We start from the raw sequence: 25247 nt of genomic DNA, 5'->3' as shown, positions 1-25247 counted from the left end.
CCAAGAAAGATAAGACATGAGGTTGGTTATAACTTCTTTATGTATTACTCATTATCCTTCACAATATGGAAAAAAATGAAGCTAGTCACAAATTCAAAATGAGCTGAATGAAACAGTGGTTATTAAGTTCGGTGGTGCCACTTCACATTAAAACAAGAAAAATAGATCATATTCTTCATATTTTGCAATATTTAACGCATTCTTTTATGAAATGGTATATTTATATTATGTGTATATGTCTGTAATATACACACTATTTCCATTCCACTGATGCAAGTTGGTTCTAACCAGTTTTTTTTTTTTTTTTGCAGTACTGGGGCTTGAACTCAGGGCCTTCACTTTGAGCCACTCCACCAACCCTTTTTGTGATGGGTATTTTCGAGATAGGGTCTCTCGAACTATTTGCCAGGGTTGGCTTTGAACTGTGATCCTCCTGATCTCTGCTCCTGAATATCTAGGATTATAGGCGTGAGTCACTGGCACCCAACCGAACCTGTATTGAAATCGAAATCTGGCTGATTTGTAGAATCCACAAATTAAAAAAAATTAATCACGTCCTACTCTTTTATGTCCTTTTAGAAATTAAATTGTTAATGCCTGACAAATGTGAATTTTCCTTTCTTATTCTGTATAGCAATCATGCTTTTTCTAAGCCTTGGCTTTTTTTTTTTTTTTTTGTAAAGTAGTACTGGAGTGTGAACTCAGGGCTTCACTTCTACTCTACTGTTTGAGTTATATATACCTCCAGTCCTTTTTGCTCTGGTTATTTTTGAAAATAGGGTTTTGCTTTGTGCCTGAGCTGTCCTGAACCTTGATCCTCCTGCTTTATGTTTCTTGCAGTAGCTGGGATGACAGGGGTATACCATCACACCCAGCTTTTTCTGCAAAGATGCTTGGGCAGGCCTCAAATTGCAAGTAGATGGCTAACTTACTTGTGTAATCTGTACTCACAATCTGTTTACCTTTTACATTATCGAAAGACATTTCACATGACATTAGCCTTCAATACTTACAGAATGAAGTTCAAACTAATTAGGACCAATTAAAACATTTAAAATCTGAAATGAACTTCTTCCTTTTTAAAATTCTTGTCCTCTAATTACATTCAACAGAGTTATATAAACAATATTCTTGCTCCTTACTAGTTGCCCAATTTTCTTCAGAAAAGGCTGATGGTAACTCCTACCTTGGATGCTTAAATGCTGCCTTTTCTCTGTTGATTTTTGAGACATCTTTCATGCTAACCTATATATAAAAGACACAAAGACCTACATTGGTGATGAGAAACTGTAATATTCCCCACAAAAAGAAAAGTGACTGACAATTTTCCATATTTCACATTTGCAGTATCTTATTTTTTAAAAAGAAATTTGCAACATTTTTTACCCTACATCAAAAAACTCTAATCTTGGAGTCCATTTATGACTGCCCCCTCTTTAGTATCAAGTCACTGAGCCTCATCAATTCTATCAAATACAGGATGAACATCCCTAACCAAAAAGTTCAAGTCCAAAACTTTCTGAGCTCCAACATGATGCCTTAAATGAAAACTTTACACCATAAAGTTTTGTTCCATGTAGAAATTTTAGATACTGTAAAAACCTACCTTTGGGCTACATATATAAGGTACACATGAAACATACATGAGTTTTATGTTTAGGCTTTGGTTCCATCCCCAAGATATCTCATTATGTATATGTAAATTTCCCAAAATCTAAAAACCCCCAAATCTGAAAGCCTTTTAGCTTAGGAATTCTCAACTGGTATGAATTTCCACTTTTTTACTGTATAAAATTGTTCCCCTTTAATAAACTATGGCTGACTTATCACTTCTAACTATACTCAGAACCTCCTTACCTTTTAATTCACTGAAAAAACACATTTCACATGGCTTTATACTTCAGTATGTACAGAATGAACTTCAAACTCTTTAGGCCTATATTTGAGACATGCTGTAACACGCCATAACCTGGAACAACCTCCTGTTTTGTTCCTGAGGATTGAACACAGTGCCTCAAGCATGCTAAGTACTGAGTTGAGTTACATTCTCATTCCTTTCAACAACCTTCTTTTTTGGGGGCGGGGTGGGGTGGGGTGGGACTGGAGTTTGAACTCAGGGCTGCATGCTCACAAAGCTGGTGTTCTACCACTTGAGCCCCATCTTCAGTTTGCAACAACCTTCTTTACCCTCCTCACTCCCAAAGTGGAACTGGCTGAAGACAGTTCAGAGGAAGAGCTCTTGCTTAGCATATGTAAGGCCCTGGGTTTGATCCTCAGCATGACAAAAATAAATATAAATAATGCTCAGCCCTCCTTACCTTTAAGTAAGATAATTGTGCATATACCTTAAGGTCATAGCAAAGAATGAATTAATATTTGTACATGTCATATAAAATTTGTACTAACTCCTTGATAATTATTTTTACTAACTCCTCGATAATCATCTGAAATCTCTGCCCTATTTTTCCATCTGGATGATAATGGCTAAGTAGATGGGCTTTAGCCAGTTTTTAATATTTACTCCATTGGGCATAGACTTGTTATATAGAAGCTATTCAACAAATACTTGGTCATTCACATAAGCCACTTTTATATTAATAAACATTTCCATAAAAGACCATTAAAATTCATTCTTCCACAAGATGTTTTCTAAATTATGCTTAAAAACTAGACATTTGCAAGGCATCTCATTTATATAATTTCCTAGTTAATATGAATTTTCTAATCTAATACTTTAGTCACCCAAATAAATTTGCAAGGTAGTATTTAAAATGTTCTGAACTTTTACATTCTGCAAGTTACTTTTCTGCTTAAAGAGTAACTTGTTCTCAAAATGAATACAGAGATTCATTTAAAAACATTCATACCTTTTGCTTTTTACAGCTGGGGACAGTAGTATTCTCCTTTTCCTGAACGTTGTCTTCACAACTGTCTACAGTGATAGGTCGTTTTTTAGAGGAATTTGAAATGTTTTTGATTAAGCACTCTGAAATTGAAGAAGTCTTCCTAGAAGTATTGGGTTTATTGATATTTTCCTCAAGTTTTGGAACAGGAATATTTGTCTTTTCTTTTATCTTTAGTTGCAAAGTATTTCTTCTGTTATGTAGCATTTGGCAAAGGATAAAAGAAGTGGTTAACTTAGCATTTTTAGCACATATAATCTTCATATGTTCAATTGTTTTCATTACTTTCATAATATGAGCCATTTTTCCTAAATCTTTCTGAGGGACAGACATTGTATTTTTGAGTAGCATAGAAAACTGACAGTAGTTGTGTTCTAACTCTGTCATGGTATTCCCATAATTTATGGATGCTATATAAGGCACAAAGTCAATATATGTAGAAACAGAATACTCAGACTTCTTCAGAAGCTTTTTAATTTCTGAAAGTTCTTTAAGTTCTCTTGAGAATAAATGAAGAGCATATGAGCAATTAACAGCTTCATTATATTTGTAGATAATATCCAGATCTTTCTTAAGTTCAGAAATAGCAGTCTCTATCACTTTCCAAAGACATTCTGTTGGGTTATCATTAAGAAATGAAAAGGAAGCCATTTTTTCTTGGCAGTGAACCAGTTCAGGAAGAAGTGACAAATCAAACCAAAGCATACCACGAAATCTCTGATTATCTAGTTTCTTTGCCATTGAGTTTTTAAGAAAGTGAACTGTTTCTGAGAGCATGACAATTTCAATGTATGTTTCAGTTGCGGCAGGCTTTAAAATTACAGCCCCACGTTTGTCATTTTTCAGCACATCTAAAACATTTTCTTCTGTAATAAAAATATTATCTATGCTATCTTCTTGCAGCATTTGAAAGTATTTTTTTAAAATTTCTAAGTGATCTGTACATCTCAAAGTGAGTTCCTGTAATTTTTTTAAATCTGCAAATTCAGCTTGATCTAATATTTCACTAATGCAACAAATATTTGGGTGTGAGAGTAAAGTATTGTTGAGTGTACAGTTTTCTAGGCTTATTAGATAATCTGACTTTCTGGAAGCAATCATAGTATCTTCCTCAAGTTCAATATTGGAAGTTTGTTCATTGTTTAAGTCCTTAGACAAGGTATCATATATCTTCTGCAACTTAGAAAAAGCATATTCATTAATTTTGAGTAGCATTTCTTTGTTCTTTTGTGAGTATGTTTTGTTGAGAGAGTATCTTTTCTCTTTCCAAACAAGATTTTTTGCAGCATCAAAACAGATATGTTCCAGACCATAGAGAGAGATTTTAATGTTTATTTCCTCATTGATTTTAATAAAATTAACTTTTGAGGAGATCATTTCTATGATAATCCAGAAATGGTCTTGTTTTCCTGAATATGAATGAACTTTAGGAGAGTCCTCCTGTGCACCAATCAGCTTTAAAGTAGTTTTTCTTAAGGTTTCTAGGTCTCCTAAGCTATCTCCAAGGTTAACTCCACAAGTAAATGGAACAGAAAGAGAAAAATCAAAGCAATCAGAACAGTGCTTCATTATGGCTTCACATTCATTAATTTGTCGTTTATATTTTAAGAATGCATAGTACGAGTTATTTTCTCTTTTTGTTTCTGCAAACAATTCAACTAATTGATTATGATAATTCTGCAACTCAAAGAATGCATTATATTTTAATCTTCCTTGAAAAGCGGGATAGAAATTGGATTGCAGTTGATATCCATGTGGTCTACTAAGCAGCTCACTGTATAATGTCTCATCATACCAAAGCAAACTTCGGAATGTTGGTTCACCTTCTAACAGCCTTTTTTTGTTTTCAATGAACTGAATAGTTTCCATCACCATTTGAAGTTCTACCAAAGTGTCAACAGCACATGGTTTTAATTTGTGCTTGCAATTATTCCACAAGTTTTGTTCTACCAACAATTCTCTTGAAATCAGAATTTGTTTAAGTGAACATTCTTGCTTTCTTTCAAAAGCTTCAACAAATAGAGGGAGAATATTTCGACAAATCCTAGTTTCTTCCTCTAGTATCTGTAAAGATGATGCTTCATCTGCCCTCTGCAATATTTGAGACAGCTTTGCTATAAGAGCTGCATGATTAGCTGAGCAATGTTTTTCTTTTAATTCACTCATGTAAGATGTAGGTTTCTCCTGAAGAATAGTGATGTTAGAGTTTTCAGAGTAGGCATGTAGAATAGGAATATGATTAAATCTTAGAATGCTTGGTTTGGAAATACAGTGAGACTGAGGGTCATTACTGACTTTAATCTTCCTTTCTTTCTTTCTTTCTTTGTTAAGGCCACTAGAAACTACATTATTCAAAGAGATTGCCTGTGGAGTTGTATTTTTAATGCTTGGATGAGAACTGATCAAGTTACTTTTAATTGTTTTCATATTTTCATTGGAGAATTCATCTTTTAGGATCTTGTTCTTCTTGTTTTTGTACTCAATCTTAACCGTTGATCCTTCAATTATGCTGTTTTTGTAAACTGAACTTTTTGCCTTTTCTGTTTGTTCAATTTTCCTAATTTTTCTGACCTGAGTGTCTTTATTTGCAATACGTCTTTTTGAAGAACTGTTTACATTATCTTTTAAGAGCAGAGAAGTACCAATGGAAGGTAATTTCTTCAATGTGCTTTTCCCATAGCTTTTACTTGCTTCAATTGTTGATGTTAGATCCAATTCAGAATGTTCAGTGACATCTGTTTCATTCTTATCTATATGGAAACAATTATGCAAAGAGCATTGCTCTGTCTTTAGAATCTTCTTTCCATCAGATGTCTGCTGACAGTGCAATACAGCAGAGAATGTTGCAAAAGAATCTGTAGCAAAAATTCTCTCCTTCTCCAAGTAAGACTTTGAAGATTCTTTCTCACTATCTGTCACTGGAATGGTTGGTAACAACTCAGGAATACTGTACTTTTTCCTTGCTATCAAAGTCAGATTTAATGGGTCTCTCACAGGAGTGGTCCACTGTACTATAGGGAAGAATACTTCCATGTTTCTTTTATAACCAGATATAAAAAGTTCATCTTGGTTGTAGATATCAGCATTTAAGAAGTGCTTCATGTTTGATTCTAAGACTGAAATAAGTATGTCAGTTTTCACCTTTTTGTGAGTTATACAATTTGCATCATAATTTTTGTAGGTACTATAAATTTCATTGTTTTCTTTTATGCAACTTAAAGATACTAAAGTTCTTACTGCATTAGTTTCAGAATTATTTTTTTTTGTTGCATCCTTTCTATTATTATGTGGTGAATGGTTCTCAAGCTTTTCATATTTACTGTTAGATAACTTTGTATCAGTATGTTCTTCTTCAGTTAGGTTCTTATCTTGGTAAAGGAGACATCCAGTTTTTCCAGAGAAGTATTGAAGTTCTGACAATCTTGCATTTCTCACACTACCATATTCTGATTGACTTGTACTCTGTGATTCAGGATGTTGTTCTTGATCACAAAATTCATTCATGTGAATAGTGGTGTGACTTCTGGAGACACTGCTGGCCATACTTTCCTTGGAAAGGCACTTTGTGATTCTGTCTCCATTTGTTTTATAAGACCTGTGCTTTGACACCTGGGCCAATGATTTATCATTATCAGATTCTAAAGGCTGTTTTTCAGTCTGTTGGTCATATTTTCTTTTGGACAAAAAATGCTTAATAGAGTAATATCTTCTTTCAGATACAGAATTATAACCTTCAAGGTCACAACTTTCCCAGAAACTATTGCATATTATTGCATATGCTTTTGGTAATGGGCCCTTTCTTTTTTCTCCTACTTTAGCTATAAGCTGCAAAGATGTATGAACTCTTCTATGAGCTTTTTTTAAATGAAGAACAGCTCTGTCCAGTTTTCTGGAAAGACGTCTGCTTTTACACAAAGATGCTTCGCTATTTAGAATATCAAGGACATCCCTAATGTGCCTTTCTGATTGTGAAAATGTTTTAATACGTCCTTGGGATAATGAAGAAAAATGTTCAGATGAGTCTTGACTGGTTAGCTTCCCCTTCTTCCCACAAATTTCATGCTGTCTTAAATCTTTATGTGATACGTTCTGATCCCTAAAAGATGTGTGTGGCTTTCTTTTGCTAATTCTTGATTCCATGTCATTTTTACTTTTAGTATTAGTAAAGTCAGTTTTTTTTGATTTTGTAGAGAAAAATTTTTTCTCATCATTTATTATTGCGATGTTAGAAGGTTCAGTAGACAAAGATTCACTGTTTGGTTTTTCAGACATATGATTCACATGTATATTATGACTCAAGTCAGAAAAATGGGAGAATTCAGATTTGCTCACAAGTCCTGAATCTTGCATGGAATTGCCCAATTTATATTCATATGGATAATCTGAATTTTTACCAGAAGATTGGGAATAAATTTGAAATGCTGGAGCTTCCCTTTCCTCATCTATTTCTGGTTTTGTGGATTCAGTTGTATGTTTGTAATAATTATCTTTCACTGCAAGAGAATTATCAGAAGGGCTTAATCTTGGCCTAAATACATTAGTAATTGTAATTTGTAGATCTGGAAGTTGAATTGGGTGTAGGGGCTCAGTTTTATTTTTTTGTATAGAGGAATAAATAAAACTATTTTGTTTAGAGTAATGTTGATCACTATTCTCCCGTCTTGTGAAGCTTCCCAAAGCTTCCACCTCTTCACTACTGCTTCCAAATAAACCTTCCCAATCAATACGAGCCTTCAGAGCCTCATATGAGGCCTCAAACTCTTCATAAAGATCATTTTTATGGTTATCTGTATCTTGTTGAAATAGAACACCATCACACTGTTCTGATTCTACTTCAATCTCATTTTCCAATTCAGAACTTTGAAGATCTGAGTTCTCATTCACTGATGGATGAAATGAGTCTTGCAATTTATTTTTACCTGTATCAATTCCCAAATCAGAAACCTTATGTTTTAATAACAAATCAAAACCTAGACTCTCAGAACAACAAACTTCTTTAAACTGGAGTCTTTGATGGTCTTCATGATTTCTACTTAATGTAGGCACAGCAGTACTGGCTACCTGTCCTACAGTGTTTGAGGTTACACTTACTGAAGGATCTGCAATATCAGGAAATGTGGAAACCAAATGTTCTGCACTTCGTTCAGTATTTTGGGCATCTTGTTTTGTGGCAGTAACAGTATCTTCACTTTTTAATGATGCATTTATTGTTGCTGTATCTTTTTCTTCCCAAATCAAGTTAAATGTAGTAGAAAATTCTTCAGAACTCAGAGTTTCTACTTTGTGATTTTTATTCTCCCTTTCATCTATATTGGTGAAAATGTTCGTATGAAAACCCTGCTTCTCACTTCCATATACATTCTCTATGTTTTCTGGAGATGAAACACTATCTTCCTCTTTAGCCTCATTTTGATTTTCTTTATTGTTTTCTCCTTGCTCTTTTAAATTAATATTCAGGTACATATCATTATTCAGCTTTCCATCACAAAGCAGAATGTGATGCTGGCCTTCATCTTCAACATGAGGAGTTTCTTTGCAGTCTTTTTGAATGTTCTTTGATACTGGATCACTTTCATTTCTCTTCTGGAAAAACATGTATTCTTTAGTTAAGCTGCAATTTGAATTGTTAAGAGCAGTTTCAACAGCAGATGAAACAATGAGTAGTTCTTCAGTCTGAGGAATGTCTTTTGCTTCTTGTAAAGGATCAGTTATAATGTTAACACAATTCTGACTTGTCTTTCCCAGTTTCAGTTCCATTAGCTTTTGAGTGATGGCGAAACTTGTATGAATGCTATCTTCAGACTTCAAAGAGTGTTGAGGATGCTTTTCTGAAAGACACTCTATACTTGGAGTATGATTACTTTCTAATTCCAGTGCTAGGTGATCTAACTCATCATTATCCTTTGTGGCAGAGGTGGGAGATTTTGGCATTTCTAATGCTTCAGTTATTAATATCTTTTCATAGTTTTCCCTGAAAGAATCAAGATTACCCTCTTTGTATTCTTGGTGCAATGAAATGCAATTATCAATTGGACAGATTTCTGTTTTATTAGTAAAATAATTATCAGTTTCTTCCCAACAAGTTTGCTTTCCTCTATGTTTGAAACTGTCTTCTGAGTCAATGAAGGTTCTCATTTTTCCAGTATGTTGACTGTATTCATCTGTGCATCCTTTCTGTTGGAGTGGGAAAACTGTAGACATTTTGTGACTCACCTGATATACAGTTTTTAAATGGGAAGACAGCGATTCCTGACAGATGTGACTCTTGGACTCTTTTGTGCAAGTATTCTCTGATTCATAAGAGTTATGTGGTTCACTGTATTTGTTAGTTGAAAGTGGGATGTTGCTTCTCTCTTGAACTCTCTGGGTACTTCCCTTGCTGTGCTTTGAACTCCCAACTTCTGAAACAACATTTGACAAACAAATTGGGAAGGAAAAACTGCCTTGGTCCTTATATTGTCCTGCCATGGTAATCTTATAGGGTGCTGAACAATGATAGTCCTTTGAGACCATGTTGTGCGTCTGAGATTGTGAATCTTCTAAAGAACATTTGAAGCAAGGGGCATCCAAACAATTGCTAAGAGTAGTACGACCATTAGGGACAACTTCAGATGAAGCAGAAGTGGTTGTCACAGATGATAGGTTTATTTCTGAATTAACATGATCTAAACTTTTATCAAATGTAATATTATTCTGTTTTCCCATACTTTCTTCTCTCTTTGTCAGTCTTGGGTCTTTGATGAGTTTTGAAGTGATAACTGTACTTGATCCAATATTGTTTTGAGAGGGAAAAGCAGCAGAAATACTGTTTAAAATACTTTTAAGATATGTCAAATTTAACAAAAGGTCACCATTACCACTCTCTCTGTTATCACTGGGCATAGAAGAAAGACCTGATTCATGTGCATGTTCTTGAGAAGTGTCTCTAATTTCTGCTGAATTCTTCTCTGTCTGTCTACTGTATGTATCAACTGTAAAAGTGTTTCCATTTTGCATATTTCCATACGAATTAGAAATATCAGAGTTGGAAGGATTTATCTCTGAATTCTGTGTATTGCATAAAAAGTTTTCCTGAACAAATGGATCTACAGGTTTCCTGAAATGCTCAAAGATGACAGTAGCATCTTTTCCTTTTCCAATTCTTTTGGCCACTGTACAGTTATTCAGAGAGCATGTTCTTTCTGTGGAAAGTAAGAAAAAGAAAGTGAGAAAAATACAAAGAAAAATGTTTCTACAGATAAATCTCATAATAAAACTATGTCATGAGTAATTTTAATTGGAAATTCATATAATAGTCCAATGGTGATTAAAAAATGTGTTCTCAGCAGAAAGCAAAGAGATGAGAATGATTAACAAATCAATTAAAATATAAATGATACAATGTGAAACTCAACCCTTTCCAAGGAACCTTGTGAAAAAACTATTTGATATAAAAATGAATTCTGATAATAAAAGTACTGGTCTGGAGGTGTGGGTCAAGCAGCGAAATGCCCCTAATAAGCAAATGAATATGCTAGTGGTTAGGGCTAGGAGATACAAAAGGAAACAGATGTGATGGCTTTTAAAGGGTACAGTCTTTTAAAACACTTCAATCTTTTAAAACTGTGTGATGATGGTTGCATATATTTGTGAATAAACAAAAAAGCAATTTTATGCTTTTAAGAATTAACATATGCCAACAATAAACAGAAAATAAAACTTAAAAACGTATTTAAAATAGTATAAAATAATTAAAAATAAAAGACACATGACTTTGTAGAGAAAATTACAAAATTAAAATATGTTAGAACTAAAGTGAACATAAATACAGCACTAATAGATTAGAAGACACAATATAATAAAGCCCTGTAAAAAAATCAACCCAAAGTGAGTCAAAGACCTTAATATAAGTGCTGATGGTGTGGGTGGCATAGCTCAAGTACTAGTGTCTGACTAGTACAGCGTGAGGCCCTAAGTCCAAACCTCAGTATTGAAAACATCCACTTTAATATAAAACCTGAAACTCTGAAACCACTGTAGGACAAAAACAGGAAACAGTGGAAGATATAGGAGGCATAGGCAAAAACTTCCTGAAGTGAAGTCCATAACTCAGCAAATAAAAGCAAGACTTAACAAACAGCACTGCATCAAACTAAAAAGCTTCTGCAGAGCAAAGGAAACAGTCACTAGAATTAAGAGATAACTGAAAGAATGGGAGAAAAATCTTTGCCAGCTATTCATCTGACAAGGGAATATGTAAGGAGCTCAAAAAACTGAACTCCAAAAGTACCAACAACCCAATTAACAAGTGGGCAAAAGAATTGGACAATTCTCAAAAGAAGTAGTATAAATAGCCAATATGTACATGAAGAAATGTTCAATATCTCTAGCCATAAGGAAATGTAAATCAAATGATACTGAAATTCCATCTCACCCCAGTCAGAATGGCTATAATCAAGAACGCAACAACAAAAAATGCTGGTGAGGATGTAGGGGTTAGAAAGGAACCCTCATACACTGTTGGTGGGAATGTAAATTAATGCAGCCACTATGGAAATCAGTATGGAGACTTTCGTAAAACTAAAAATAGAAGTACTATATGATCTGGACATACCACTCTTAGGCATACACTGAAGGAATGTAAGTCAGGATATAATAGAGATACCTGCACACCCATGTCTATTGCACGTTTACCCAATATTCACAATAGCCAAGCTCTGGAATCAGCCTAGATGCACTTCAACTTCCATATTTTTTTCTCATATATAGAATCTATACCTAAAAATGTGTGTGTATGTGTATTAGAGTATAATTGTGGGACAATTTGGGGAGAACAAGGGGTGGAGGAGGAGGAAGGATGGAAAATATCAAAATACATTGTGTAAATGGATTTTATTCGGACACGAAGAATGAAATTTTGTCATTTGCAGGTAAATGGATGGAACTGGAGAACATTATCTTAAGTAAAGTTAGTTAGGCTCAGAAGGCCAAGAGCTGCATGTTCTTCCTTATATGCAGATTACAGACCTAAAACAAATGCAGCAATGTTATGGGACATGGGTCACACTAAGGAGAGGCTGTGCACAGGAGGGATAGGGCAAGGGAAGAAAACCAAAAACTTGATTGGAGGTGTAGCTCAAGCAGTAGAGTACCTGCCTTGCAAGTGGGAAGGCCTGAGTTCAAAGCCCTAGTACCACTGAAAAAAAAAAAAAAAAAAAAGAAAGGAAACCAAAAACTTGAATGTGACTGATGTGCTCACTGTGCAGGAATGAATATAGAAATCTTAAACTGGCTGGGGCCACCATGAAGGGGACTAGGGAAGAGTGAAGAGAACTGGAAGAGGTGAATTCTTTGAGGTTGTAATACATATATGCATGGAAATAACATAAGGAATCTCCTTGTGTAGCTATCTTTATCTCAAACTAGCAAAAACACCATGTTTCTTTAATTATGTTTTATATTTTTTCTTTTACAAAATTGAAGAACAGGAGGGCAGAACAGGTTCTGCCCAGGATGGGAGGGGGTGGCAGTGGTGGGAGGAGGGAAGTGGCAGGGAAAGGAGTAGGAGAGTGAATATGGTGCAAATAATGTATACGCATGTATGTAAATGAAAAAATGATACCTGGTGAAACTTCCCAGGTATCATTAGGGGACAGAGAATGAAAGAGAGCTATGGAGGAGGTAAATTCAAGTATGATATATTTGATACATTGTAAGAACCTTTATAAACGCTACCATGTACCCCCACCCAGCACTACAATAATTAAAAAAAAAAAGAAAAAAGTGAAAAGAAAAACCATGTAAAAGGAGAAAACAAAATCATAGATACATGATAAAGCGCTTTTATTCAGAATATGTAAAGAATTCTTAAAATGCACTAAGACAACCTAATTGTAAAATCGGAAAAGTATTAAATAGTTATTCTCCCAAAGGAGCTATAAAAGTAGTAAGAACAAGAAGAGATGGTCAACATCAGGAGTCATTAGGAAATGTAAATCAAAACTACGGTATTACTTCATGTCCATTATGATGGTTATGATAAAAAAGACAGATAATAACAAATGTTTGTCAGGACATGGAGAAACTGGAAACCTCATATGTTGGTTGCCATTGGAAATGTAGAATGATGCAGTGCTTTTATAAATAGTTTGGAAGGTTCTCAAAATGTCAAATATAAAGTTACCCAACAATTCTACTACTGAGTGCATACCCAGAAGTGGTGAAAAAAAATATTCACTAAAAAACCTGTTCATAATATTAATAGAAGCAATTATTCATAATAACAAAAAGTGGAAACTATCCAAAAGTCCATCAACTGAGGATTAACAAAATGTGTATATACAATGGAATACTAGTTGATAAAAAAGTAACCAAGTGACATGGAAAAAATTATAAATGAAAGAAGTCAGTCACAAAAGACCACATATTATGAGATTCCTTTCTTATGTAATGTCCAGGATAGGCAAATCTAGAGAGAAAGATAGTAGATAATGACTGCTTAGAGTTGGGAGGGGGTGGGTCAGGGGAGAATGGAGAGTGATCACTAATGGGTACAGGGTTTTTGTGAGGGGTAATCAAAGCATTACATAACTGATTATGTTGGTTGTTATGTGTATCAAAATTAATTGAATTGTACACTTTCAATGGGTGAGTTACATGGTATGTTTTATACTTGAATAAAGTTATTAAAATAAAAAAAAGAAATACATTGTGCGCATATATGAGGATGATATAAGGAAACTCACTGAAAGCTGTTAAAAAACAGGAGGCATGGGGACAGAGAAAAGAGCAACAGAGTGGGTTAATCTGATCAAAGTATAATATATACATGTGTGAAATACCATAGTGAAAAACCCTTTGTACAATTAAAATTACAATTAATATACACTAATAAAAAAGCTTTACATTAAAAACGTCACAAAAAGAACTACCACATATCAATAAAATAAAATAGCTCAATTAGAAAAAACAAGTAGAAGATCTGACCAAGAATGGTCAACTCAAATGGTCAATACACCTATCGAAAGATCCAACTTCTTTAGTACTTAGGCAAAAGTCAAATACAAAGATGCAGTGAAATGCTACACTTACTACACGGCACAAAATAGGAATAAGTCTGACAGATTAAGTATTACAAAGATGTAAAGATCCTCAGCCTTACTAAAAATTAGGAAAATTCAGCTTGACGTGGTGGCTCAGGCCTGTAATCTCAGATACATGGGAAGGCAAAGATTGGGAGGGTTTGCTGTTAGAGGCCAGCATGGTCAAAAAGTTAGCAAGACTTCACTTAACACAGTACGAGCGTGGTCTAGGCCAACCTGAGCAAAAAACTTAGCCTCTACCTGAAAAATAATTAAAGCACAAACTCCTGGGGGCATAGTTCAAAAGTGGTAGAAACTTGCCTAACAAGCATGAAGCCCTGAGTCCAAACCCCAGTACTGCCAAAAACATTAAAAAAATTCAAACTAAAACCACAATGATCTAACATAGCATAGGCATTAGACTAGCATACACAAAATTTTTCAAAAAGGATAATATGTGTTGGCAAGGATGTGGAATGATTATGTAACCTGATGCAATCGACTTTGGAAAACCATCTTGACATCATCTTTGATTCCTGGTGCTAATACATACTCTACATAAAAACTTAAGCATACATGCACTGAGGTCCTTATATAAATGTGTAAAATAGCAATGTGGAATAAGAAGAAACAGAAAAGTACCTAAATATTTCCAGAATAGTCCAAAGCCACACAATGGAATACTCACTATCCATTTATGAAAATGATCAAGTTGTTGTTATACATATCAATAAGAATTACACAAACATATACTGAGCAAAAGAAGTAAAAACATATGCATATGATACATCTGCATAAAAACATATGCAAAATAGAAAACAGGTAAAACACAACTATTTTGCCTAGAGATTCAGAAATTTTAAGACCAATACAAATATTACTGAAGTCGAAAAATATATGTATCTTACCAGGCCTCTTAGGAAATCCTGTCGAGAGCAATCTCAAAGATGTCATAAGGTGTCCATTATCTACTTTTTGACCAATAAATTTTACTGTTATTACTGCATATGGGAGACACTGCCTAGGTTTATCTACCGGCTTTGAAAAGACATCATATTCATAGAAGTATACCTGAAAGATAAGAAAGAAAAATAATTTTGGCAGTTAGAATAACTTAATATTCTATAGAAAATTTCAGATCTACAAAGTATTTAAGCAAACGTTAAAAAATTGCTATTTCACTTACTTGGTCAACCTATGTACTTTTTCTTTGCTCCTTGTCCAAAGAACAAAGAATCAATGATATTGTTTCTAAATATCAGCAGCTTTATTTTAAATGCTGAACCATAATTGTATGTATTTATGGAATGCAATGTGATGTTCTGACATACATATGACGATTAAATGAAGCTAATTAAAATGTATCTGTCACTTCACCATCATTTTTCATGGTGAAACATTCACAGTTTACTCCCATCACTTTAAAAATGTACATTCATTATAATCACCTTGATGTGAAGTCTTGTTTGAAAGAGAAGCTGGTATTTTCCAAGTCAGGAATTAATCTATGGAATCTCTAAATAAAAAGTCATTATAACTAAATATGTGACTTTCAAGCCATCAAATGAACCCTAATGCTAACATACCACTGAACTGTAGGCTTGGAGCTCAGTGGAATCTTTTAGAGAAGGTGTACTTCTTGACATATGGCAATCAAAATTAGGAGAAGGATCCAAAGAAACTTTGTTTTTATCCACAGAAGGCTGAATTTTCTTCACTTTCCCAAAGAGAACCTAAAAATAAAAATATACCAGAACACTTTTAAACCTCAGGCTTCAAATAGTAAAGTAAGGCTACCACTGTTAATCCATATCCCAGATGAATGAGATGATTTCATATGGTACTTGTATCAATTCTCCCCTAAATTAAACTTTAAGACTACAGTAAATCTAATAGAATTTCCACAAAATTTACTTTTACAAATGAATTTTAGTGTAAAAATTTATATGGAAGACTACACAAATTATTTTAAAATAATTTTAAAATTTGGGTTAGAAATAGAGAATAGAACAGGACAGGTGAGTATCAATTCCAGACATCAGAACACTCTTTAATATCAGAAAAGGCAGAGGAAACAAATGAACAGAATTAAAAGCCCAGAAGTCAGTCTATCAATGTACTAAAAATATAGTATGTTATTGAATGTACCATTTAATAGAAGTGAAGAGATTATATAATAAATAGTAGAGGACAACTGAAAAAATTAAATTCTTTTTGAAATCTGTAAACCAAAATAAATATCAAAGAAATATTTAAGTATTAAAAACACAATAAAATACTGTGAAAGAAATATAAGCAAGTATTTATCTAAAATCAAAGTAGTCTTTTCTAAGAAACCATGAATCAAAAACATGCATACTTCAGTATGTAGTAATTCTAAAACTTTTATATATCAAAAACAAATAAATATGAAATTTAAAAAAGTCCAAACCATGAACATAATTGACAAAAGGTGAGCTGGAAGAAAGTGCAAAGAATATCACTGAAGGTACACATTTTATATATAGGCAGCAGTTCTATTACTAGTGTTTTCAATAGCCTACTACATTCATTCAAAAAACAATACAAAATGTAATGTGGAACACTAGACTGGATTCTGAAAAAGAAAGAAACATGCATAGAAAAACTGGCAAAAGCAAATAAAGTCTGTTATGTAGCTAACAGTGTTGTATAAATTTTAGTTCTTAGTTTTTGACACAACATTTACACAAAATGTTTACTAAAATCAGGGGAAATCTGAGTGAACTGTACATAGAACTCTCTGTTCTATGTTTGTAACTTTTCTGTAAATCTAAAATTATTTCAAGTAAAGTTTACTAGAAATAAAAACATGAAGTGTTAACATTATACAGAGAAAATCCTATCTCTCAAGAGATGCTTTAATCAATTGGTAATGTTCACAAATCAAACATAAATAAAAAATAAAAAAACCAATGAAATGGACAAGGAGTTTTAATAGGCGATTAACTAAATAAAAATAGTCAAAATACATATGTAACAGAAAGTTCAAACTTAGAAACAATCACAATAAAGACCAAAAATTAAACCAATAATGATAAACTAATTATCACATATTAGACTGGCAAAGATTTTTTTAAGGGTATAATATGTTGGTTTAGTGTGAGATAACAGGCATTCTCACATACTGTGGACGGAAATGTCAACTAGTAAAACTTTTTTTGGGGTAACTACGCACTACATAGCAAAAACTGTAAAAATACCTGTACATTAATTTGACTCCTATGAATAAACCAATGAATTCTTAGGAAATATGAACCAAGATGTCGGCTCAAGGACAAGCAGAACATTTGCTTAGTTCCCTGAGTTCAATCCCTAGCACACATACAAAAATTCTTAGCATATTATCATACATATGTGTAAAAATATATTTATAAGTATGACCGAAGTGCAAAAGCCAAACAAACCAAAAACCAACTTATATACAAACATTAAAGCTGGGTATGGTGGCATACACCTGTAATCCCAGGACCTGGGAGTTGGAGGCAGAAGGATTATGAGTTTGAGGCCAGCATGGGCTACATAATGAGACCCTATCTCAAAAAACAAACCTCAAACTGTGAGGCAAATTCATGGTAGAGGTATACAGTGGAATTCTATGCAACCAGCCAAAAGGGTATTACAGCATGGGTTTATAGCCCCAGTAATTTGGGAGATTAATTACTATCATTTTGCTATTTGTTTCCTGTATGCTTTTATAGCTCTTTGTCCCTTGTGTCCAATACAGGTTGAGTATCCCTTATCCAAAATGCTGTGCCCAGAAGTGCTTCAGATTTTTTCAGTTTTTCAGATTCTGGGGGTATTTACATAGATTTTTTAAGATCCTAAAGGTATAATACTATTAGTTGAATTTACTCTAGTTTAATTTCAATAACATATAAAAGCTCTCCTTGAAGAGCTCTGTCTCCTTTAGTTGTTGATGTCACAAAATTACACTTTTATATATTATGTCCAGAAACATACTAATAATTTTAATACATTATTCCCTTACATTATGTACACTGGATTGTACACTTAAAACTGGTAAGACAATAAAATCTGTATATGTCTTTTACCACAATAAAGAAGATAATAAGACATACTTATGCATTTATTACATCATATTTGGAAAACTAGAAAGAACTCATGATTTTTTTTTTTGTGGTACTGGGGATTGAACCCAGGGCCTCATGCATGCTAGGCAACTGCTCTACTACTGAGCTACATCTCCAGTCCCAAAGTTTTTCTCTGGTAACAACTGAGTGCATTTTTTCTGGTCTTAACTTGATCACCCCATGTATTTTAAATTTTAATGTTTTTTAAACATTTAACACAATTACATAAGCACATTCACATGTCTTTAAAAATTCTTTGTAAAACCTAATGGCAATGGATGCATCTTATTCCAAAGGAAAGGTATACATTTACATGATGGCTATTTTATTTTAGTATGATTCTCTCTCTCACACACACACACACACACACACACACACACCCTAGTTTAGTTTTTACCCTAGAGCCAGTTTTTCCTAAGTCAGCATCTTATTATAACCATGGCACAAATATCAAAACTAAGAAAACGACATTGGGGCCATGGTGGGTGGCTCAGTGGTAGAGAGGCTGGCTAGCATGCACAAGGGTCTGAGTTCAAACCCCAATACCATCAAAAAAAAAAAAGTGACACTGGTATGATACAATTAACTAAAAACAACTGTTGGGAATTTATTAAACATTATACTACAGTGTTTTACAGGAGGACACAAAGAGATAAAGAGGGACAATTAGTCCAGGAGAAGATATAAGTTGGGAAGACAATGATGATGAAGTCTGCCTTTGCTTACTGGAAATTTTGCTTTCTACTGTACAATCAAGTAAAACAGTTAAGAATAGGGGAAAATTCCAAATGATGAAAACAAAAATAATATTATTATTTATACAATGAAATAAATACTAATAATTTATTTTCAAAGGAAAATATACTCAGGTCAATTTAAAGCAAACTGTCCATAGTTAACACATGTTTTATGCTACCTACCTTAAAAATTATAATGCTTTCTACAGCAATACTTCGACTATGAGCATAATTCAAGGCAACATCAACATGTCTAAATATATAAATTCCAAGAAGAGGATTTCCTAATATCTTCAATGTCGATGTTTTGGTACTTAACCCATTCTGATAAATCTCCACCATGTCACTCTGAGGAAGCGCTAAAAAGCAGAAGTGTTCCTCAAGTTCTCTGCCATGTCTTCCACTCTCACGCATCTCTGATCTAAAGCAAAATAATGTATACAGTTAAATGAGAATTTTCAAGAAGATAAAATAGTTCAGTTTACTACAGTTAGAAAGCAAAAAACGTATCACTACCCTATCATAATAAATTAGTCTGAAAAGCATCTGTAGATCAAATTTAAGATTACATATCCAGGATTTATGGGCCACATTCTGTATATGCTGGCAATAATAGTAAGCACTAACCTTTCTTGAATGATGCTAATATCTCCCATACAAAATCTTAAGCTTTACATGCATTTGTCATTTTGTTCTCAAGAAGCAAAAGGGATGGAACCACATAAGCTTTTTACAAATTGAAGGTCTGTGGCAACTCTGCATTGGGAAAGTCTATCAATGTCATTGATACTTTGTGTCTCTGAGTTTTGGTAATTCAATATTGCAAACTTTTATTATATCTTTATTATAATCTGTGGTTAGTCACCTAGAACATTACTTCTGTAATTGTTTTGATATGCCACGAACCACAAGCATTTAAGATGGTAAACTTTATCAATAAATGTTGTCTTCTAATTGTTCTGCCAACCAGCCGTTCCCCTCTTTTCTCAGGCCTTCTTCTGTGAGACACAAAAATATTGAAATCAGGGTAATTAACCCTACAAGCCAGGAGTGGCAGCTTATACATATAATCTCAGCTACTTGGGAGTGTGAAGAAGGAATTAGAGTTTGAGGCCAGACCAGGCAAAGTTACCAAGATCTTATCTCAAAAATAAAATATGAACAAAAAAGGGCTGGAGGTGTGGCTCACAGAAGTATGTGGGAGATCAATTCCCAGTACCGCAAAAACAAATGAACGACAATTAAAAAAAATCCTACAGTGGCCTCTAAGTATTCAAATGAAAGGAAGAGTCATATACCTCTCACTTTAAACCAAAAACTTGACAAAATTAAGTTTGGTGAGGAAGAATACATATTGAAAGCTAAGATAGGCTGAAAGTTAGGCATCTTGTACCAAATAGCTACGTTGGGAATACAAAGGAAAAAGTCATGAAGAAAAAAAAAAAGCTAATCCAGTGAATACTCAAATAAGTAACTCTTCAATTCTATAAAGACTGAGGGATATGAGGAAGCTGCAGAAAAGTATGAAGCTAGCACAGGTGAGTTCATGAAAGAAAGGATCTGTCTCCACACCATAAAAGCAAGCGCTGATGGAGAAGCTGCAGAGAGTTTTTCAGAAAATTCAGGTAACTGATGATAACTGATGATGACTACTCCAAAGAACAGATGAAATAGTCTTCTATCAAAAGGTGATGTCATTCAGGCCTTGCATGGCTACAAAGAAGAGATCAATGCCTGGCTTCAAAGCTTCAAGAGCTGACTCTCTTGTTAGGGATTAATGCAGTTGGTGAGTTTAAATTGAAGGCAGTGTTCATTAGCCATTCTGAAAACCCTAGGGCTTTAGGAATGATGCTAAATTTATTCTGCCTGTACTCTGAAATTTGAGTTAACAAACCCTGGATGATGCAGCGTATCTGTTTACAAAATATTACAGATCACCGACAATGCACCTGGTCACCTAAGTGCTCTGATGGAGATGTTCCGTTCCTGTATTCTGCAAGTCTTATTGTTTAATAAATGCATTTTGTAATGCTATAGCTGTCATAGATTGTGATTCCTCTGATGAATTTGGGCAAAGTAAACTGAAAACTGGTAAGGATTCACTCCCAGAAGCCATTAAAAACATCTGAGATTCATGGGAGGATGTAAAAAAAAATTGCCACAGCACCCTGATCAGTGTGCAGCCAGTGGCATCAAGATTAAGATCAGCAAGATGATGATGGCTTACTGAAGGCTCAGAGGGTTGTTAGCACTTTTTTTTTTTTTAGCAATAAAGTATGTTTAAGGTACATACATTTTTAAAAGATATAATAGTGTCACACACTTAAGGACAGTGTAACTTTTATATGCATTAGGAAACTACAAATTTTGTGCTTGCTTTATTGAGCATTCCGGAACAAGTCTACAACATCTCTGAGATACGAATGTACATGCCAACTCTTGTCTGTGGAAGTTCCAGGACTCAAATTCTTGCTAATTGTGTTATGTAGGAAAGAATAAATATCTCTATAACTACGAATCTATACATCTGGGTACACACATGGGCAGTAAATAGGAATAGTCTCCATTCTTCAAGGATATAGGTAACAGTTGTGAGAAACAAGCTAATATTTGATTATAGACTTTCATCTTTGTATTAAGAAAATTATGAATCTTCCTTAGAGAAAATAATCTGAAGTAGATACTCCTGATTTTACTAGTTCTATAATAAGACCCACTTAATAAATTTCTTTGCTTCTTTTTCAGTTAAGACCTTAACCAAAGAATTGTGTGAGCTTTGATTTTAAAAAGTTGAGAGGAAATTTTTCTCACTGGAGCTCAATGGCTTTATCAGTAATGTTTTGTTTTTAAAGGAAAGAAAACCCCAAGACCTACTTAAGCACATTAAATGTAAGCCCCTCTCCCAAAACTGGGAAGTAAGTGTTCTATGTACCTTGCTCATCAAGGTAGCAGCATCAGCCAGGCACCAGTGGCTCATGCCTGTAATCCTAGCTACTTGGGAGGCTACGAGTGGGAGGATCACATTTGAGGACAGTCCAGGCAAATAGTTTGCAAGACCCCATCTCCAAAACAACCAAAGCAAAACAGACTGGAGGGATGGCTCAAGTGACAGAGTGCCTGCTTTGCAAGCATGAGTTCAAATTCCAGTCCCACCAAAAAAAAAATATTAGCAGTATCAATTGCCACACCAGGTGGTTCAGATGCTAGGACAGAAATGTGATTCCAAATGACTATCTGCAATGGAAGCCTACAGAACCTACCAAAGGTATGTATGTTGTCACAAAAGGAAATTTGTTCTTGAAAATCATATACTTCTAAGACTTATTTTCTGGAACAACTCTCACAGAATTGGTACAGAGTATACTATGCACATGAACACATTAATTTTTTTTGCATGTAAAACCATGACCCCATTAACAGTAGACAGGACCAGAAAATAGATGGTAACATTTCATTGACTGATTACATCATGATCTCTTCTCTCCTAGTTCCTGGAGATGTCACTCTTTATTCTACAGTCAGCATTTCCTGCTCTTGTTTTCAACTTGACATTAGTAGATTCTGTGAACCACTAAGATCCCTAGGTTAGTGTTAAGGGCTAATTCTCACAAAATAACTTTAATACTTTCTCCCATTTTTTCATTTCTTAATTGGCTTTTCTTGGGACTTAGAAAGTCATTAACTTTCTGAGCGATGTCCAGGGGGCAATTCTTACAAAAAAACACTAATTTATTAAAACAACAGGATGGAGGTGAACAGAAGTATATTGCTGTAGGGCTCCTACATCACAAGTGAATAAAACATTATCTAAAGATACACTGTGATAAATTAAAGACACAGAATGTAAACCCTAGAGCAAGGTTTTTCTACAGTATTATCACTGACATTTTGGGCCGAATTCTTATTATACCAAGTCATCTTGCTGGCTAAATGCTGTATCATCTTAAGGGATTCAGTGGGATGAAAAATGTAACAATAAAAATCTGGCTCAGGGCTACAAACTTCACTATAAATTAAGTAAAAAATACTCCCTAAAGTTTTGTATTGATAATAATACCTTTTAGTTTTCTATGAATGCTCTTAGAATTACATTACAAAAATTTAGGCTGAAATATGATTTAAGATAATAAAAACTGATAAAAATAAATTTTTAGAACTATTTCTGGCTCTAAAAAGTTGTGTAAAAAAGTTTGGCTTTCCAAAGTTATTTGAGGAGTTAAATGGCAGAAGCTCTGAGTCTGAAATCACAAAAGTTAAAAATGTAAAAGCAAAGACAGTTTAGCTACAGAAACAGATTTGCAAATCGAGATACAGGTTCAATGAGAAACCAAGCTGAGTCTACTGAGAGGGAGGGATAAAGGATTTTTTTATAATAAGACATCACTGAAGTCTCGTCTCATCCCAGTTAGAAAGGCTATCAAGAAAACAAACGACAAATGCTGGCAAGAATGTGGGGGAAAAGGACCTTTATACACTGTTGGTGGGAATGTGTACTAGTGCAGCCGCTATGGAAATCAGTATGGAGGTTCCTTAAAAAACTAAAGATAGACTACCATGTGATCCTGGGAATATAGTCAAAGGAATGTAAATCAACACACAGTCAAGATACCTGCACTCCCATGTTTACGGCACCACTACTCACAATAGCAAAAATATGGAATCAGATTAGGTGCCCATTAACCAATGAATGGATAAAGAAAATGTGGTATATGTACATGATGGAGTATTATTCAGCCATAAAGAATGAATTTATGCCATTTGCAGGAAAATGAATGGAACAAGATCATCATGTTTAGCAAAATAACCCAGACTGAGAGAGTCAAATATCACATGTTCTGTCTAATATGCAGAATCTGGTCCTTAAAAATGAACAGCAGGAATGTAAAACAGGTCCTGTTTGGGGATGCATACAAGTGGAGGGCAAAAGGAGAGGGGTTGTGTGTGGGTGAATATGGTTGAAGTATTCTATATACATGTATGAGACTAGAACAATGAATCCTATTGAATTTGTTCTAAGAAGGGGCAAGGAGGGATTAAGAGGGATACAGAGAGGATGGGTTTGATAGGGGTACACTGTATACATGAATGCAAACATCATAATGAAACCTCCTTTGTAAAACAAATATATGCTAATAAAAAATGAAAAAAAGGCAGGGGGGAAGGTACAAGGTACATGTAAGCTCAGCATTCTTTGGAGACAACCAAGACTAAGCATGTCTGGTGATTAAAAATTTTGCCATGTGCCTGGAAGCAAGGGGGTGGGAGTAAAAGGGAGGGGGGTGGGGGGAAAGGGGGAGTAATGACCTAATCATTGTATGCACATATGAATAAAGGAAATAAAAAAAACCATACAAAAATTTTGCCAGTTCACTGGAATATCCAGGCCCGGGACAAATTTGGAACCTCTTAAGGTCTGTGATGAACTGATAAAGCCTGGAAATTTTTTTCATTTGATATTTTTAGTTTTCAGTATAGTGTTTACATAACAACTTGTCCCTTGTAATTTCTAAAGCTCAAAGGGATCTTTGCTTTGTCTTTGAACACCAAGAGTGCTCCATTACCAAGCATCGGATTCTATGCTAAAGGACAGATTATTTCCTTTAGACATGAGCTGGTGGCTCACATCTGTTAGCCTAGCTACTCAGAGACAGAGATCAGGAGGATCACAGTTTGAAGTCAGCCCAGGCAAATAGTTCACAAGACCTTATCTCGAAAGACCCAACACAAAAAAGGGCTGGTGTGGTGGCTCAAGTGGTAGAGCAACTGTGAGGCACTTATTCAAACCCTAGTACCACCAAAAAAAAAAAAAAAGTATTATCTTTAATATAAAAGTATAAAAGATCCTTAAGAGTAACTTTCAGAAATGTTTTCTCATGTTTTTATGTAGCTATACTAATGAGGAATGGGTGTCAAAATTTGTTAGACCCTAAACCTAACACATACTTTAAATCCTGAAAGTGGGAAACTTTCCAGAGCTCCAGTGCTAAAATTCATAGTTATATTCTTGCTGGTGAGTTTGCTATTTTGGTCATTTTTTTGCTCCTATTTTACAAATTGTTAAGTAAATATAAAAGACTTAGATAAAAAAACTCACATTGATAGAGAAGCTATCAAAGTTTGCATAGCACAACAAATAAGTGGTAGAAATAAGACTGTAATTTTGTGTATCTTTCTGAAGCTGGTGAACTTTTAATTAATGCTGTGCTATCATGCTTTCTCCCTACTGAAACCAACTATAAAGCATAAAGGTGTAAGTGCTTAAGATGGAATGCATATGTCACAGGTTAATGACATCATCTAGAATAGGTTCTAAGATAACATACATATAGTAGATAAACTTTTTTTTTTTTTTTTTTGGTGCTAGTGGGGTTTGAACTTAGGGACTCTTACAAGCACTCACTCTTCCACTGGAGCCATATCAAAGTCTTTTTCACT

At 34.3% G+C, this 25247-nt stretch overlaps 1 protein-coding gene across 1 annotated transcript in view; it reads right to left on the bottom strand.

Annotated features, from left to right (window-relative positions):
• The window catches only part of Tex15 (testis expressed 15, meiosis and synapsis associated), a 58124-nt gene that overhangs the window by 6048 nt on the left and 26829 nt on the right, over positions 1-25247 (bottom strand). The window contains exons 4-8 of the mRNA XM_020152136.2: positions 18996-19233; positions 15550-15696; positions 14872-15034; positions 2868-10084; positions 1187-1245 (exon numbers count right to left, since the gene is read on the bottom strand). Of these exons, the coding sequence (XP_020007725.2) occupies positions 1187-1245; positions 2868-10084; positions 14872-15034; positions 15550-15696; positions 18996-19233 (7824 nt within the window). The remainder of the gene's footprint in view (positions 1-1186; positions 1246-2867; positions 10085-14871; positions 15035-15549; positions 15697-18995; positions 19234-25247) is intronic.

Source organism: Castor canadensis, chromosome 14, assembly GCF_047511655.1.
Source record: "Castor canadensis chromosome 14, mCasCan1.hap1v2, whole genome shotgun sequence".
Lineage (NCBI taxonomy): Eukaryota > Metazoa > Chordata > Mammalia > Rodentia > Castoridae > Castor > Castor canadensis.
Note: the sequence above shows the minus strand (reverse complement) of the source record. Positions and strands in the feature narration are given on the sequence as shown.